The 17,553-nt window shown below is 41.0% G+C and overlaps 1 protein-coding gene across 1 annotated transcript; it reads left to right on the forward strand.

The window, feature by feature from the left end:
• Positions 1-69: 69 nt before the first annotated feature.
• On the forward strand, positions 70-16,789 carry LOC134671781 (focadhesin). Its single transcript, XM_063529611.1, has 21 exons — positions 70-402; positions 1,306-1,509; positions 1,966-2,125; positions 3,172-3,314; positions 4,358-4,509; positions 4,955-5,514; positions 5,800-5,904; positions 6,966-7,084; positions 7,499-7,702; positions 8,359-8,551; positions 9,098-9,191; positions 9,477-9,595; positions 10,391-10,477; positions 11,104-11,207; positions 11,545-11,677; positions 12,642-12,920; positions 13,748-13,947; positions 14,864-14,980; positions 15,485-15,674; positions 16,253-16,374; positions 16,675-16,789. The coding sequence occupies exons 1-21, from the start codon at positions 122-124 to the stop codon at positions 16,712-16,714; spliced, it is 3,606 nt and encodes a 1,201-aa protein (XP_063385681.1). The 5' UTR covers positions 70-121; the 3' UTR covers positions 16,715-16,789.
• Positions 16,790-17,553: the final 764 nt, after the last annotated feature.

Here is a 17,553-nt window from a genome sequence, read left to right on the forward strand (position 1 = left end):
TATGTCTGGAACAAACTGTCAATGTCATCAACAGCTGTTGGCCCCGGTAAACTCATCATTCCGGCATATTATTTTACAATTTTCACGTGTATTACTTAATTAAAGAAATAAATTGTTCACCATGGATGAAATAGAATATAAGCTGAACACTAATAACAGTGTCTTAATAGTGAACGCCATCGACAAGTTGATCAGTACGATAAAATCAAAGTACAAACCTGCGGAACGTCAAAAGTTCGTGTTGGAGAACGAGGAACTAAAGTTTTTGAGGGAGAAATGCTCATCAAAGCAGAGCCTGGTCAGCCTGACGGCGTGTCAGGGGCTCTTGGCACTAGTGGAGCTCGGCGTCTTGGAAATTGCACACACGATGTCGACCGTAGTAACCTTACTGCCTAGCGCACAGTAAGCACTTTTTTTAAACATATTTTTTAAATTTTGTTATATTGAATGTGTTTATGACAATAGTCTGGTCAGCCATCCAAGTCAATAGCAGAATAGATACAAACAACACCATACCATAATTCAAAGCAATAATTGCGGAATTAGGAAAGGAAGAGATTGGCAGAGGCCCTACTTCGAAAAAAGTTTTTTTTAGGGTTCCGTACCCAAAGGGTAAAACGGGACCCTATTACTAAGACTTCGCTGTCCGTCCGTCCGTCCGTCCGTCCGTCCGTCCGTCTGTCACCAGGCTGTATCTCACGAACCGTAATAGCTAGACAGTTGAAATTTTCACAGATGATGTATTTCTGTTGCCGCTATAACAACAAATACTAAAAACAGAATAAAATAAAGATTTGAATGGGGCTCCCATACAACAAACGTGATTTTTGACCAAAGTTAAGCAACGTCGGAAGTGGTCAGTACTTGGATGGGTGACCGTTTTTTTTTGCTTTTTTTTGTTTCTTTTTTTCGCATTATGGCACGGAACCCTTCGTGCGCGAGTCCGACTCGCACTTGCCCGGTTTTTATTTTTATATAATCCACCTTTCTATTGCTCGAATATGCAAGAGCGAAAAGCACATAACGAAATTTCGGTTTTCATAGTAGGCCCTCTAGAAGGTTTTGAAAAAGTTTTAATATAGATGGTCAAGCAAATCTTGTCAGTAGAAAAAGGCGCGAAATTCAAATTTTCTATGAGACGATATCCCTTCGGGCCTACATTTTTCAAATTTGCCGCTTTTTTCTAGTGACAAGATCTGATTGACCAACTATACCTACTATGATTTAGATGACAGGTCTGACCTAATTTTTTTATTTATTTTATTTTATCATGTGGCAGTGTCACTAAGAAACATTTAATCACAGTAACTACTCAGCTATAATCTCCACAATGGCTGGCCTCCTCATTCTGGACCTCCGCTCGCGACTGGTGCCTGGACAGCCATACCGGTGCCAGTTCAGCCTCCGTTCCCCGCAGCACCCGTTCATCAGTGTGATGGAGAAGAATAAGGATGCGGAAGATGATGTTCTGACTCAGATGCATGCATTGTGCACACATCCGGATTATGTGTAAGTTTTTTTTATAAAAGTATTACCTCTGACAGTAATTTTTTTTTAAAATTTATTCTTCAGCTTAATTTTGCAATTACATTCCTGGCAATTAATATAAGAGTTATTTTTTAGTATCAATTATTTCTTCTACCTCCTCTGCCTGGACCTCTTAATACTTTTTTTGAGTAGATCATATTTTGGAAAATCAGGAACTTTATTTATTTATTTTAAAAATAAAAGAATATTTATTTAAAAAATAAAAACCTAGCTGGTTAAAAAGACTAACAAAAAATATGTTAATTCATTTGCATATTAACTTTTGTATTCAGTTGGAAAAAGTTAAGAACATTTTATTTAATGCAAAAACAAAAGAAGAGGATGTCCTCAGAGAGACAAAAGATAAAAGAGAGAGAGAGAGTCAGAGGGATAAAATAAAATAAAAATAAAACTGTCTAATTAGATTCTATTCTGCAGGGTATCATCAAACAGCCTGGAACTGCTCCGTCCAGTGTTCCTCTGGCTGACCTGCAATCCTCAGCGGCAGTGCTCCCTTCGTCCCTGGCAGCTGCTGTTGAGTCTGCCGAACTCACAGGCCCAGAATGACTTGCTGTTGGCCTGTATCAGTTGTCAGCAGGTACTGAAAATATGCAAGATTTGAAAGCCCGCCTTTGACTTTTTTTTTGATACTTCTAAGGCAGATTACTACACATTGAAACACGAAAATCGAGAAAAAAGAGAGAAATTCTCGGATGTTCGAGTGATAGAGAGGCAGATAACGAAAATTCGATTTTCGTTTTTTGTTGTAATACATCAGATTATCAAACATTTTAAGGTTTTACTCCCTAGTGTAGGTATATTGTTAACCAATTTGTCAATAGAAAAAGATGCGAGATTTTAAAAATTGTATATAAAATCCGCCATATTATACTAACAAAATTGACTGCTAGACTATAACTTGTCAATTGCTATACAGTGTGGAAAGATAAGTCGGGCCCTGGAGGGAAACTACCTTAAATCCTTAAGCTAGCTCATTTTACTTAAAGGATACATTCCTTTATTTTTAAAAAGAAACAAAACTGCATTCAAAGATTTTCTAAAACTTGCTTGCATCGCCCGGGACTCGAACCAACTAAAAATTCTAAAAAATATAAACTCGGTATTTTATTGTACTAGTCGATACAGTTAATGTTAATGATAACATTTCTCCGAGAAACATTAGGTCTTACACTCGTCTGTCGTACAAAATATCCATAAAATCTAATATTTAGTACTCAAGATTTTTTTAGACAAGCAAAATTGAAGAAAAAGAGAAAAGAACTGTGAATGCAGTTCTGTTTCTTTTTAAAAATAAAGGAATGTCTCCTTTAAGTAAAATGAGCCAGCTTAAGCATTTAAGGTAGTTTCCCTCCAGGGCCCAACTTATCTTTCCACCCTGTATAACAGGCGCAGGTACCATCTCGCTCCGCGAATGTTTCGCCATTTAGGGTCCTAGCTAAATTGGTTGTTCAATACTTACAATATAGAATTTCCAATTTGCAAGAACCCTAAATGGCATAACAATGCCGTGTGGTGACTGTACAATTTATGAATAACTTACAAAATAAATGATACAGATACAGTTGAACTCGATAACACCCAGTTTCAAGTGTTTTTTGTGACTTTTTTTTAATTGGTTGACAGTTCAACAATCCGAAATTAGTGGAGAGCGCGTTTTCGGCGTACTCCGCCGTCGCTGACAACGCCATCTATCAGCAGCGGAATAATCATGTGATGGCGCTGCTGCCATTGCTAGCTAGGGTCGCCAACGAGCTAGTTGCTAATGGGTAAGAGTTATTACAGGGTTCTAGTAGTAGTATTCCAAATTTTAATAAATAAAAAACCGGGTAAGTGCTAGTCGGACTCGCGCACGAAGGGTTCCGTACCATAATGCAAAAAGAAGCCAAAAAAAACGGTCACCCATCCAAGTACTGACCACTCCCGACGTTGCTTAACTTTGGTCAAAAATCACGTTTGTTGTATGGGAGCCCCATTTAAATCTTTATTTTATTCTGTTTTTAGTATTTGTTGTTATAGCGGCAACAGAAATACATCATCTGTGAAAATTTCAACTGTCTAGCTATCACGGTTCGTGAGATACAGCCTGGTGACAGACGGACGGACGGACGGACGGACGGACAGCGAAGTCTTAGTAATAGGGTCCCGTTTTACCCTTTGGGTACGGAACCCTAAAAAATATTGAAGACCCTCGTCTAATGATTGGCCACTACAATCTTATTTTAATTAATCTTTCCATAAAAAATAAACTTTCCATATCTAATAAGTACACTATACATACTATTAATCTAAGTAGAAAGCTAGTAAGTACTCAAATTTAACGTTTCATATAACTTATTGTTTTGTTCTAGTTTAATAGTAACATTAGAGTTGCCTCATCCATATTATGAAAATCATTTCTTACCTTATCCTTTCATGCCTAATATCAGTGGCGTAGTTAAGCCTTTATCAAAAGTGGCACCAAGTGGTTCGTGTAATATTACACTTGGCGCTGGCTAGCCAGTTCCTTTGCTTGAACTTGGCTTGACACGCTGCCGCGTGTCTAGATAAGGCAGAGGGAATATATTTCCCACCTGATTTTAAACTTTATTTAAAAGTGATAGGGTTCAATTTTGCATAATTCCTGACACCCGTATGCCTTATAAGCGTGGGCGAAGTGGGCCTTCGCCCACGGCCTCGCGCCCGAATGGGCCTCGCGTAAGGCTCCTTTGGGCACATTGAAAGAAAAAGGCCTCGCAGATGCCACTTCGTCCACGGCTAAATGGATTAGTACACGTTACCCCACTGCCTATAAATACCCAACTTCTTTTAGCCGTGATCCTCGAGCATGCTACACTGTAATAGAGCGGGGCTTCGCGACGGACTCCCCGGGGCTACGCGCATGTGCCGGCCTCACCGTGACTTTATTAGCACGCGACTTGCCCCGCAGTTCTGCGCTACATCTTCATTCGCTCTGCAACTTATGTGAGCCTTTGAACTTTGAATGTATTCTTAAATTTTGATTTATGATTTTAAATTTGAACAAAAAAAGAACTGACTTCACAAGACTGTTTAAAATGACATTATTTTATGGTTTCATTAGCAGTTCCACTTCACCAAATGATGCTATAAAAATACCGAAATCGCATAAGAGTGTGTATGTGTGTGTGTGTACATATTTGAGGACTTTGAGGTGTCCTCTCGGTTTCCTAGACCTCCCAGAAAACATACCGTTTCCAACATAATTAGTTTTTCGAAATTTGTCTAATAGTCTCACCGAGTAATTGTTGTGCATTTCCAGCCATTTGAGACCTTCCTCCTTTATTTAAATTGGTAGTAAAGGTTGAAATTTGAGAGCTTTCTTGTCCTATGTTTCAAATCAGCTTGATAATGATTATTATGTGATCTAAATTTTAAAAATACTTTTCAGGTCTCAACATAATAAGCAAATACGAAGTTTCCACCTTATCCCTAAGCACATTTGCATCATTATCCCTGCAATGGCTGCACCTACCGTCGCACCTCACCGCCTCAGCCTTAAAAACCGCCTCGAAAATTTTAGAAATCCACCAAAGCGCCAAACAAGACTCCAGACTTTATCTTACAAATTTAAAAGCGAACCAGACGTTCCAACATTTACTTAATACTGATCGTCAGTTGTTTATCATTTTTAAAATCCACGAGGCCTGGGAGCGCTTAAGAGACGACGCGGAAAAAATGAACGCGTGGCTTGATTCCTTCGAATCTGTGGGCGAAGATTTGAAAATGGAACTGTCGCCGTTTTTCTTCGGTTTGATTATGGAGAATAGACAAGATTGGTATGAGGATATAGTTTTAAAGGCGTTGAGGGTTGTGGTGGGGTTGGTGGGCGGTCGGAAGGAGGTTTCGGTGCAGTTGTTGCCTGTGCTGTTGTATAAGATAGCTAATGATGTTTCGCCGAGGGTCAAGTTGGAGTGTTTGAAGGCTTTGCCGCTGATGGCGAAGACGAAGGTAAGAGACACTGTGCCAACAAGGTTTCCTTATTTTTTAATCTCGTTTGGAGCCGTAGCCTAGATGACAATCAAATTGTGTTAACATGTTTTCTATAATGTTGATATCTGCCTCTCTTTTTGCATATTCCAACGATAGAGAGGCAGATAACGAAATTTCGGTTTTCCTGTTTCCCGGTAGACTCTCAGTAACCTCCAACTTAGAAAGTCACACAGCCCGCCTATTTCCCCACACTACATCTACATCTAGGCTATGCGCGTTTGATCTCATTGTACTTTTTTTCAGGAAAACGTGCCGACTATAGTATCCATATTGAACAAGCTGAAGGCGAGCAAGGGAGTGCCGACATCGTTTCTCATCATGCTGTATACTAGCTTGGCTGAAACACAGGTAAATAAAGCATCAAATACACACATTTTACATTTTCCATCGCAATACTAATATTTACCAACTAAACTGCAAAACGTAATTCAAGACCAAAAAAAGTAAGAAATGTTGCTACTTTTTTACTAGCGCGTCTTGTATTTATGTAAAAATAAGTAAATAAGAGTACTTTTTAAAATGGTAGGAGTAAAATTACTAATGAATAAATTATCTTAGCGTGATTATTTATCAAAAGGAATTTACTATTTTACAAACAAATTATTGCAATGGCAACATTGTCTTACTTTTTTTGGTCTTGAATTACGTTTTGCAGTATAGATATAGACGGTCAAGCAAATCTTGTCAGTAGAAAAAGGCGCGAAATTCAAATTTTCTATGAGACGATCTCCCTTCGCGCCTACATTTTTCAAATTTGCCGCCTTTTTCTACTGACAAGATCTGCTTGACCAAGTATACGTATGCGAGCGACATTTTTTTAACTACACGAAAATCCCACGCTTCGGGTATGATTCGAAATAAACTCGAGACTCCAGTGCCGTGGATGGAGTGTTTTTACAGCAGATGTATCTATGAGCCTCCCTTAGATAAACATAAAACCAGCCAAGTGTAGCTTGGACTCGCGCACGAAGGGTTCCGTACTATTACACATGAAACGACAAAAATCACGTTTGTTGTTTGGGAGCCCTACCTAAATATTTATTTTATTTTGTTTTTAGTATTTGTTGTTATAGTGACAACAGAAATACATCAACTGTGAAAATTTCAACTGTCTAGCTATCATGGTTCTCGAGTTACAGTCAGGTGACAGAGACAGACAAATGGACGGACGGACGGACAGACGGATAGTGGAGTCTTAGTAATAGAGTCGGATAAAAACCCTTTGGGTACGGAACCGTAAAAAAATTCACACGGGTCTAGTAAGTTTCGGTAGCTTAGTTGGTTGGTTAGAATATTCGAAATTCGAATGTTGCCGGAAGCGTATAATTTAAGTACAATAAAGCGTATAATAAAGTCCATATAAGCTGAATTTATTTTCAATTGTATGTAAAGCCTCTTTTCTATTTCAGTCGCGCTGTTTCCCGTACCTAAAGGAACTGCTGGTGGAAACCACCTGCAGACCAGACGATTTAAAGTGGGAGGTGGAACTAGCGAGGGCTATAGCGGTCAAGAGGATCTGTGAGATCAGGTAACATAGACCTTATGTCTTTCTAAATAAGGTTTACTATTCAACAACAATGGTTCGTGTAATATTGTCAGGGTCGCCATGAGAGGAGAGAAAAATGGCTACATCGATTTTTTGCTCTCATAGTCAACATATCTTTACGGGATTCGAATAATTCGACTCTTTAAATAGTTATTGAAGATTGCTAGTGGAAACCACCATAGATCTTGTGACTTTTTTTCCAGGCTTTTAGCCTATAATACATTGAGACAAACACAGTACAATTATACACTTAAACGACACAATGGCATACTTAATTTGCAACAAGGGTTACGATTGGCCAGGAAATGTTCATTTAATACTGGCAGGGTCGCCATGAGAGGAGAAAACACAAACCTCAAATCATAAATTTTTATATGAAAAGATATTATTGTCTAGGGCATCATCCCACGGCCTAGAGTTGGTCTCCGTGATCTCATCAACTCTCAACCGCTGTACGGACAAAAGCAGCGCTTTAGCTGCTGCGGCAGCATTGGCAGCATTAGCGGCTCTGTGGCGAGGGGCGGCGGTCGCGCCACCTAGCGCGTGGCAGGCGCTCAAACACAAACTGAGACCTGACACGAGGACACAGGTTCAGATCGCGTAAGTTCATAGTCAGAGATGTACAGTTACTGAACTGCCTATTAAGACGAGGCCTAGATGCCCGGAGAGAAGCGCCCATACGCGAGGCCGAAGGTTGAATGATGATGAAATTGATGAAGAATAAAAACATTATTTCGAAACGCCAATTTTTTTTAAGATAATATTTTTTACAGGTTTTACGTACATTGTAATCACAGAATTGAGCAATTTTACTAGGTAATCTAAATATCCAATATCAAATTAAACGTGACTTTTTTGGTTACTGCCATACCTAGGTACTTAAGAGCCCATCAACGTGCACACTAGCGCCACAGCTAAATAATCGTGATTGTTTAAATTTAACGAAAGATATTGAAAAAACGGGGCGTATTGTGTATTTAAGTACCTTTTGAATACATCAAACTAGGTTTTATGTTGCTGGATTCGTCAATCTATGAACTCAAAACAAAAAAGGCCGTTTTAACTTTGGACGCAAACCTAGATTGACGAAATATTAAAAAGTTTCTAACCTCAATAGTAGCACGTGGTAATTAACTTTTTCTTCCGAAATGCTACGATTCTATCTCCAATATGTCCTTATGATATCTAATAATAATAATATGTAACTATAATTCAGTGCATAGTGTCATATTTTTACACTGTCAATATGATTTCAGTCTATGCGAACTTCTATCCGAAATCCCCGGCCTCCGAGCGTCGACTCCGGAATACGACACACTTATATCCGAGGCGGCGCGAGAACTATGGAGACTGGTCGCTGAAAGCCACCAACCTGCTGTTGTAGGTGCCGCCTGTTTGGCCCTGGCAAACTATAAGCTTGAGGACTACAAGCTTAAAGACATACCTGAGGTATGTATGACGTTTTTATACAATATTACAACACCCTTATATCTGAGGCGGTGCGCGAACTATGGAAAATCGTAGCTGAAAGCTACCAACCCAATGTTATAAGTGTTGCCTGTTTGGCCCTGTCAAACTATAAGCTTGAGGATTACAAGCTTAAAGACATTCCTGAGGTGTGTTTGACGTGTTTATACAATATTACGACAACCTTATATCTGAGGCTACGCGCGAACTATGGAAAATCGTAGCTAAATGCAACCAACCCAATGTTATAAGTGCTGCCTGTTTGGCCCTGTACAATACAAGCTTGAGGATTATAAACTTAAAGACATTCCTGAAGTATGTATGACGTCTTTATACAATATTACGACACCCTTATATTTGAGGCGGCGCGCGAACTACGAAAAATTGTATTAATTAGCTGTAAGCCACCAACCCAATGTTATAAGTGCTGCCTGTATGGCCCTGTCAAACTATAAGCTTGAGGACTATTTAGTATTTACACATTTAGGTGACGTTTATTTTTTTTCTGGATTTATATATTGTCCGCAGATATATAGACGGACGGTGAAACTGCCAGCCTCTTACTGCAAGACCCCGGCTGATGCGGCCAGGAACCCTGAAGACGTGCTCGACTACATACCGTGTAAGCACATGTTTATGAGTCAACAGTAGGTAATTCATCGTACAAAAACCGGTCAAGTTCGAGTCGGACTCGCGTTCCAAGGGTTCCGTACATTACTCAATTTTTAACAACGTATTTTTTGTATGTCAAACGCGAGTGGATTGCCTTTAAAAAACCTGTAGGGGTCTCACATGTATCGTAATGTACTGTATTTATGACTACATATGACTATGATATGAAGTGTCAATGAGGCATGTAATGTATCATATGTTTTAAAAGTCACAAGTCCACGTGTGTGATTCGCAGGTGAGATCTGGCCAGAGGTGTTCAAGTACACGAACCAGGCAGCGCTACCGAGTGTCGGCCAGTTTGCGAGCAAACTGATCGAGCGGGAAGTGCGCGGGTACAGGAGCGGCGTTTACCAAGTAAGTTTCATTCGCAGGTGAGATCTGGCCAGAGGTGTTCAAGTACACGAACCAGGCAGCGCTACCGAGTGTCGGCCAGTTTGCGAGCAAACTGATCGAGCGGGAAGTGCGCGGGTACAGGAGCGGCGTTTACCAAGTAAGTTTCATTCGCAGGTGAGATCTGGCCAGAGGTGTTCAAGTACACGAACCAGGCAGCGCTACCGAGTGTCGGCCAGTTTGCGAGCAAACTGATCGAGCGGGAAGTGCGCGGGTGCAGGAGCGGCGTTTACCAAGTAAGTTTCATTCGCAGGTGAGATCTGGCCAGAGGTGTTCAAGTACACGAACCAGGCAGCGCTACCGAGTGTCGGCCAGTTTGCGAGCAAACTGATCGAGCGGGAAGTGCGCGGGTACAGGAGCGGCGTTTACCAAGTAAGTTTCATTTGCAGGTGAGATCTGGCCAGAGGTGTTCAAGTACACGGACCAGGCAGCGCTACCGAGTGTCGGCCAGTTGGCGAGCAAACTGATCGAGCGGGAAGTGCGCGGGTACCGGAGCGGCGTTTATCAAGTAAGTTTAATTCGCAGGTGAGATCTGGTCAGAGGTGTTCAAGTACACGAACCAGGCAACGCTACCGAGCGCTGTTCAGTTTGCGAGCAAACTGTTATTGTATGCCTGTAATGCACAACTGTTTAGTTTTAAGTTTTTATTTGTACTATACCGTGTAAGCGTTTTGATGTAATACTGTCAGCTTATGTGTGGGAAATAAATGAAATGAAATATTAAACAATTTTTTGTAATTTGACATTGACTGTTGTCAGGTGGCAAACCGCGCCGAGCCGACAACCGCCGAGTACCTGCCGCCGCACAGCGTCGCCCGTGGGCTACTCGACTGCTTCCGGAGACAGGTACACGTATATTTAACACTCAGCGCCATAAAATTAACGAAAATGAACAATATGTATAATATGTATATGCTACCGACGGTTACATATCTCATCTCCGAAAATTTTAAATACGATTATTAAAATTCCGAAATTTTCATTTGACCGAACGCGTGTGTTCTCAAAACCGTTAAATTTTTTAGAATGGTCACCAATCTAACCTAAAGAACCTAATCCAATGGTTTCTACAGGATTTGTTAGCTGTACGCCCAATACGCAGTTCATTTAAATCATTCTTTCCATTCGTCTACTACGCAGTTCGTGGATGCCATTTTCAATAGTATGGAAAATTTAATGGTTATTGAAAAAAGAACGGTCAAATGAAACATCGAGCAAACACATTTCGAAATTGAGATATGTTACCGCTACCGACGATTTTTGGCACACAAACTAAAAGTGTAAGAACATAATATAAAATAAATGTGGTTTCATTTGCTGTTGATATAGGCATTACCCCGGAATTTCACTTCGAGTCCGTCTGTCTCTCATGAACCGTGATAGCTAGGCAGTTGAAATTTTCACAGATGTACGTTATTCCTGTAGCCGCTATAACAACAAATACTAAAAACAGAATTTTTTTTTTCATACAGGCAACAAATCCTTCATACGACTTCCCTGAACCGGTTCTCCTGGCCATCCTCTCAGTGCTTTCATCGGAGTACCCGCGCCCTCTGCCTCCATTGGAACTGTCCTGGTTAGTACGATAACCATAGTTATAGTGATAGTGGAATGATGATTTGATTTTATTTGAAAATATATTTACGTGACCTTACAGACGGATCCAATGCGCCATGGAACTTAAAATTAACAATATCTGGGAGACCGAGCTTTGCACGAAAACATAAAAACTCAAAAATGTGCGTTTTCCCAGATATAAGATCTAGCTCAATCGATTTATCGCCCCCGAAAACCCCCATATACCAAATTTCATTGAAAACGTTAGAGCCGTTTCCGAGATCCCCGAAATATATATATATATATAAATAAACAAAAATTGCTCGTTTATTTATATATATTTTGTCGGTTTTTAGGTTGCACGGCGCCTCCGCCAGAGGCCGCGCGTGGCGGGGCGGGGCGCTGCGGCTGGCCGCTAGGAGTGTGGGCGCTTCTGGCAGGAGAGTTGTAGAGGTGTACCTTAAACAGGTCGAAGAGGGACACATAGAGGTAACTTATGTTATGTTACTATTAAAACTTTTGACCTCCTGAGTCTAAAAATGTACATTACAATGTACATATTCATGCAATCTAATTTGAACTTTTCATGAACCAAATAAAGTAGCATTTCTTTTATTTCATTGCATTTTAAAACAAACGAAATACATTTTTATTTACTTAGGCCCACTTGCACCATCCCACTAACCCGGGGTTAAGCGGTTTAACTATCAACCCAGTGTCAAATTGTACTGGTAACCATGGTAACTACAGGTTTAACCGGTTAACCCCGGTTTAGTGGAATGGTGCAAGTGGGCCTTATAGAACAAGGTTAAAATTAAAAGTTGAAAAACTTTCTATGGTGGGTGTTACGAGGTAAAGTTGCTATTTCTAATTACTTAAGCCCATTTGCACCATTCCACTAACCCGGGATTAAGCGGTTAAACCGTTAACCTAGTGTCAAATTGTACTGGTAACCATGGTAACATCAGGTTTAACTGGCTAACCCCGGGTTACTGGAATGGTGCAAGTGGGCCTTATGAAGGCAAACTTTAAAAAAAAACTTATAATAACCACTTGAGCTTAAGTACTTTAGGAGTAGGACTAACATGGTTTTTGTAAGATTCTTCTAATATTTTATTAATTAACACACTTATATTAACTTTTAACATAAACTATAATAATATCTTACAAGTCGACTTTATCCTATTTCCAATAGCTGTGTTTTTCTTGAAATCAAATATATATACAGCCTCGTGGCAAAAAAAGAGTAGAAATTAAAAAGTGGCAACACTGTAGTGTCGTCCCTATTCAAATCAATTCATATAAGAGAACGGGACGACACTACAGTGTTGCCACTTTTTAATTTATACCCTTTTTTGCCAGGCTGTAATGCATAAGTACAATCGATCGGCAATAATAATTAAATGTGTTTTAAAATGAAAATTTCCATAGAATCATTTTTATTGCTTTTCAGGAATCCGAAGTCCTAGAACTTTTTGAGCTCCTCCCGATCCTATGTCGCAACACCCCCCCCAACACCCTCCGCTCCCCCCTCGAGCGCTGCCTCCACGAGGCCTACCAGGACACACTACACAAAAAGAACTCTAAGCATACCGACGCAGAGTCGCTTTTCGCTAAGCAGATGGAGTGGATAAAGGCCTGTTTGGAATGCGATAAGATACATGACGCCAATAGGACTCTGTTGTCGCAGTTTGTGGAGAATTATTATAGTATAATCGAGGATGATAATGTGGTAAGTAAGCGAAAATTACGTCTTGATTTTTAGGGTTCCGTACCTAAAAAAAAACGGAACCCTTATAGGATCACTCGTGCGTCTGTCTGTCCGTCTGTCACAGCCTATTTTCTCGGAAACTACTGGACCAATTAAGTTGAAATTTGGTACACATATGTAAATTAGTGACCCAAAGATGGATATGTTTTTTTTATAGTTTTAAAATACGTGGGTTCGAAGTTATTTAAGGAAATAGCCGAAAAATGACCATTCCCCCCTTTTATCTCCGAAACTACTGGGTTTAAAATTTTGAAAAAAATACACAAAATAGTTCTTAACCTGTAGATAACAGGAAAACCTATTAGAAATGTGCTCCCCGGGCCTTTGGCCTCACGCGGAACTCGGCTTTAGGCCTCTGCGATAGCTTTCTACACCACGTTTCACATAAACCATTGTGGCTCTTTTCCGTGATAAAACCTACCCGATTTTTACAAGCTTTTATTTACTTTCACCTGACCGTTGTTTGTCTGTCTGTCTGTGTGTAATCTAATCAAATCTTGCAAGTCAAATTTGATCTACTTCCCGGTTTCCGATTGAGCTGAAATTTTGCATACATACGTAAGTCGGGTGACAATGCAATATTATGGTGTCATCGAGATGATCTCATGATGGAGACCGGAGGTGGCCACAGGAACTCTGTGATGAAACAACGCAACCTAATTGTGTTAGGGCTTTTTAGAATTGTCTCGATGAGTATTAGGCGTCTGTCGTAAGAAAAGTACAGTCAGCGATAAAAGCTTGTACCAAAAACGAAATTTTTGCCAAAAACTTTTTTAATTATATCGTAGGCATGGCCGGCATTCGCATCTACATGTTGTGCGCTCTCCAGCAAATATCTCGAGCGCATGAGCTCCCCCTCGAGCTGGTGGGAGGTGTCGGCGGGCGCGCTGCGGCGCGCGGCGCGCGTGCGCGGGCGGCGAGCGGCGCGCGGCGCGCCTGAGCTCGTGTGGCTTAACGAGATCATTGACGCGCAGGCGGGGCAGATCACGTGAGTTGTTACTCTTCTTCAACCTAGCGTTTTCCCTGCCCAGCGCTAGGGTCCGCTTTCCTGCTCAATCTTCTCCACTTTGCCCGGTCTCCGGCATCCTCAGGTATGAGATTGTTCTCTTCCATGTCCGCTACTAAGAATTAACCTTTTGAACGCCAAACGGCGCATCCATTACCCGTGCCACTGACGCCATGGGGGATAAAATAATTTTTATGAATAAATAATGCTAACCTAATAGTGGGGTGTTTTTCAGTAGATTTTGATCAAAAAACGATCGACGTTCGACGTCAAATGCCGTCTTTGGCGTCGTTGTTGTCACTACTTTGTGTTGACGTCAATTGCCGTCTGTGGCGTTCAAACAAAAGGCATAAAAATTCTGAGTTCTTTTCATTCCAATATAAATTAAGGTGCAGTGAGTTCAGAAAAACCATATTTTTTAAAAACCATATCTCTTTTTTGGATCACAATACGGCTGCCATACATTCAATTAGCAAACTTGAGGGCTTTTTCTAGTGACTTCCGTGATTAGAATTCTAAGTTTTTGACTTTTGCTCGATAGAAAACGATCACGAACATAGGTCTAAAACGGACTTTAAAAATTCGTAACAATTTGTGCACAAAAAATATGAAAACTGCTTCTAATAACGCGCAGTTGTATGCTTGAGCGACTTCCATGATTACTTTTTTTTAACATTTAACATTCAATAAATAAGTTCAAAAACATGATATCAGCGGTTCCGTGCACGCAACTTCTTTGATCAGATGCCCGCTGGGCTTGAACGGAGGCGGTCGTATCGCTAGGCGCACTAAAGTGACATTTGGGTTTTGCATTTTTTTTATGCCCAAAACTGGTTTCTAATTAACTCAATCTACATATGATTACTATTCCATTGGCATGATTTTATTTAACTTGCAGTGAACAAGAATATTCGCTGCGCTGTATGTCTGGGGCCCTACAGGCGGCGCGGCCGGACGAGGAGGCGCGCGAGTGGCTGCTGCAGCTCATGGCGCGCACGCAGGTCGCCTTCACACAGTAAGTTTACTATACGAGCATAAATACTTTCAAACACTTTAAATCGATACGTACGCCTTTTCTGGACGCTATGGGCCTTCGGCCCTACGCGAGGCCAAGCGTGGCTCACTCCGCGATTTCATCGCTTTGCAAGAGGTAGCTAAAAGTACATCCGTTCCACACCAATTTTGGTGGCAAGCCATAAGCCGCGCGTGGCGCTGTCGCCACCTAGTGGCCATATCTGTCCTGATCGTAACAGACGCGTTTTGTTAGAGTGAGTCTTCTGTACCTAGTACTATTATTTATTCTGTGACCAGGCTCGGCTTTCGGCCTTCGTTTTAACACACTTTTACTATTTTTCTGTTTAAGCACCAACCTCCCGCTGCTAGGCCTTAGGCCTCGCGAGTCGCGTCTCTTCCGGACGCTTCAGGTCTTTGGCCTTATGTGGGGCTCGGCTTTCGGCCTTCGCAATGGCTGTCCATGACACGTTTGCGGCTTTATCCCTGATTTTTTTTTAATTATTAGATCCGAAGATCCATCCTCGAAACTGTATCTCTGCGACGTATTCGCCCTGAGTGTAGCAGCCTTCAGTGGTTACGCGGCGTGTGTGAGCGGGACAGGCGATACCTCGAGCCGAGCGAGCAGGACGGAGCTAATGCCTCCTGCCGTGGCCGCGTTGTGCGCGCGGCCCGCTTGGAGGGACCATGTTAAACAGGTACTGACCCAATGTTCCGAATTTGGAACATTGAGCTCTATACTTGCTGCCTAGGTTGCGTTATGTTTAGAAGGGACATGTTACAGAGGAATATCAAAAAGGACCGAATGTTCCAAATTTGGAACATGCAAAATTTTCCAACCAATTGAAATACCTATTAATTTAAATATTTTATGTATGTAGATAGTACATTGTTTTTATGTTGTTACTGTTTTACATTTACTTGTGTTAGTTTACTTTATATGTACGCCCGAAACAGGAAAGCGGATGGACTTTTGTGATTTCTATAAGACATTTGTACCTTAAAACTGAATATTTTTTTTTTACAATAACATTAACATCCTATCTATACTATAAATCAGGGGTCGGCAACCTTTTAGCAGCCAAGGGCCACATAGTAGTTAACGAAGATGACGCGCCGCACTTTGGTAATATTTGTGACTTTAGCAGACATTGTCGATCGTCAGTACTATTACATACAAAATAGCCAGGAAGGCTCTCGGGCCGCAACGGAGAGGTTGGCGGGCTGCTGATTGCCGACCGCTGCTATAAATAAACTAATATATACTTCGATGCAGATGCTAGAATGGCTGTGTCACACCCGGGACTCGAGCCCAGACCCCGGCCTGGCGCAGGCGAGCCAGCGGGCGCTCCTAGCTCTACGACACACGCCGGAGTTCCACCGCATATGGACCAGATTGTAAGTGCCCAATGTTCCATATTTGGTACAAATATGTCATTTGTGCTGGCCATATGTTTAGTCTGGCTTTGCGCCTTTTAATATAGTCGCACCAATAAGTCTGCAGCGGATTTGATAGCCCACACAATGTAAGTGTTATTTATACGACATAATTTCATAGAAGTTTGACGTTTGAAATGACACTTGCACTGCGTGGGGTATCAAAATCGCTGCAGAATTTTTACGGTCTAAGTATTCCCATGTTCCATATTTGGAACAAGATACTGATTAGTGGTAACATTGCGTCTTTTATTGTTCCAGAGAGAGCTATTTCGGCCGATATGTAAGCAGTGACGATTGAACATAATATTGTATTCGTTTCAAAGACTGTTAATGCTTCGTTTTTATATAAAATGTTACTGTCCAAGTAAAAAAAATTGGAAATGGTCAGAGGTATATCTACTTTTGTAAATAAAACTATTTGACGGTGATAAATATTGTATATTTATTGCATAACGAGTTAATAAACAATTCATATCATTAAATATAATAGATAACTCAACTCATTGTTGACACTAGTAAACAAAATACCTACGCACAGATATAAACACATTGTGAAATTAAATTTATAGCTACTTTGGCAGTCATTTCATTCGATGCTGACTGTACAGATGGCCTAGCCAAGATGCCAATCGTTTGCGCCGTAGAACGAAACGGTATAATCTCTATCACTCTTCCATCAACAACAACAACGAGACATTAGCGTTTCGTCACAGAATAAATAATAGTACTACCGTACTGAAACGACACTTCCTACAAAACCGAAGTTTGACAGCGTTTCAGGGACAAATCATGCTATCCCTTTCTACTGTATAGCACTATCCCTTTCGGCTATTTAGGGTTGTCAAAATTCAAGTGATTATCTTATCTGTGGTCGTGCACGCACAAGGAAGTCAAGTGGTGCCAACCCTAATAATTGCTCGGAGCAATGCTGAGCCGAACGGAGCCGAGTTCGACCGAAGTTAGGAGTGTCTCCCCACTGGTTTCGTTCGCTGCGGCTCAAAAAATTTACATCTTGGCTAGGCACCCAGCTCTATTCCTGGAAAGACTACCAGAAGAGTGAAAAAGTATAGTTTGCCCTAGTTTATATGTCATTACTACAAATGTACAGTCGACGTCAAAGATATGTTTACATTTTTC

Source organism: Cydia fagiglandana, chromosome 16 (genome assembly GCF_963556715.1).
Source record: "Cydia fagiglandana chromosome 16, ilCydFagi1.1, whole genome shotgun sequence".
Lineage (NCBI taxonomy): Eukaryota > Metazoa > Arthropoda > Insecta > Lepidoptera > Tortricidae > Cydia > Cydia fagiglandana.

Excerpts from the sequence above, each read along its gene's own strand:
- LOC134671781 (XM_063529611.1), top strand. The coding sequence starts at position 122 with ATGGATGAAATAGAATATAAGCTGAACACTAATAACAGTGTCTTAATA. Across the intron at positions 2,126-3,171 it reads CCTGTATCAGTTGTCAGCAG|TTCAACAATCCGAAATTAGT; the intron begins GTACTGAAAATA and ends ATTGGTTGACAG. Across the intron at positions 5,905-6,965 it reads CTAGCTTGGCTGAAACACAG|TCGCGCTGTTTCCCGTACCT; the intron begins GTAAATAAAGCA and ends TTTCTATTTCAG.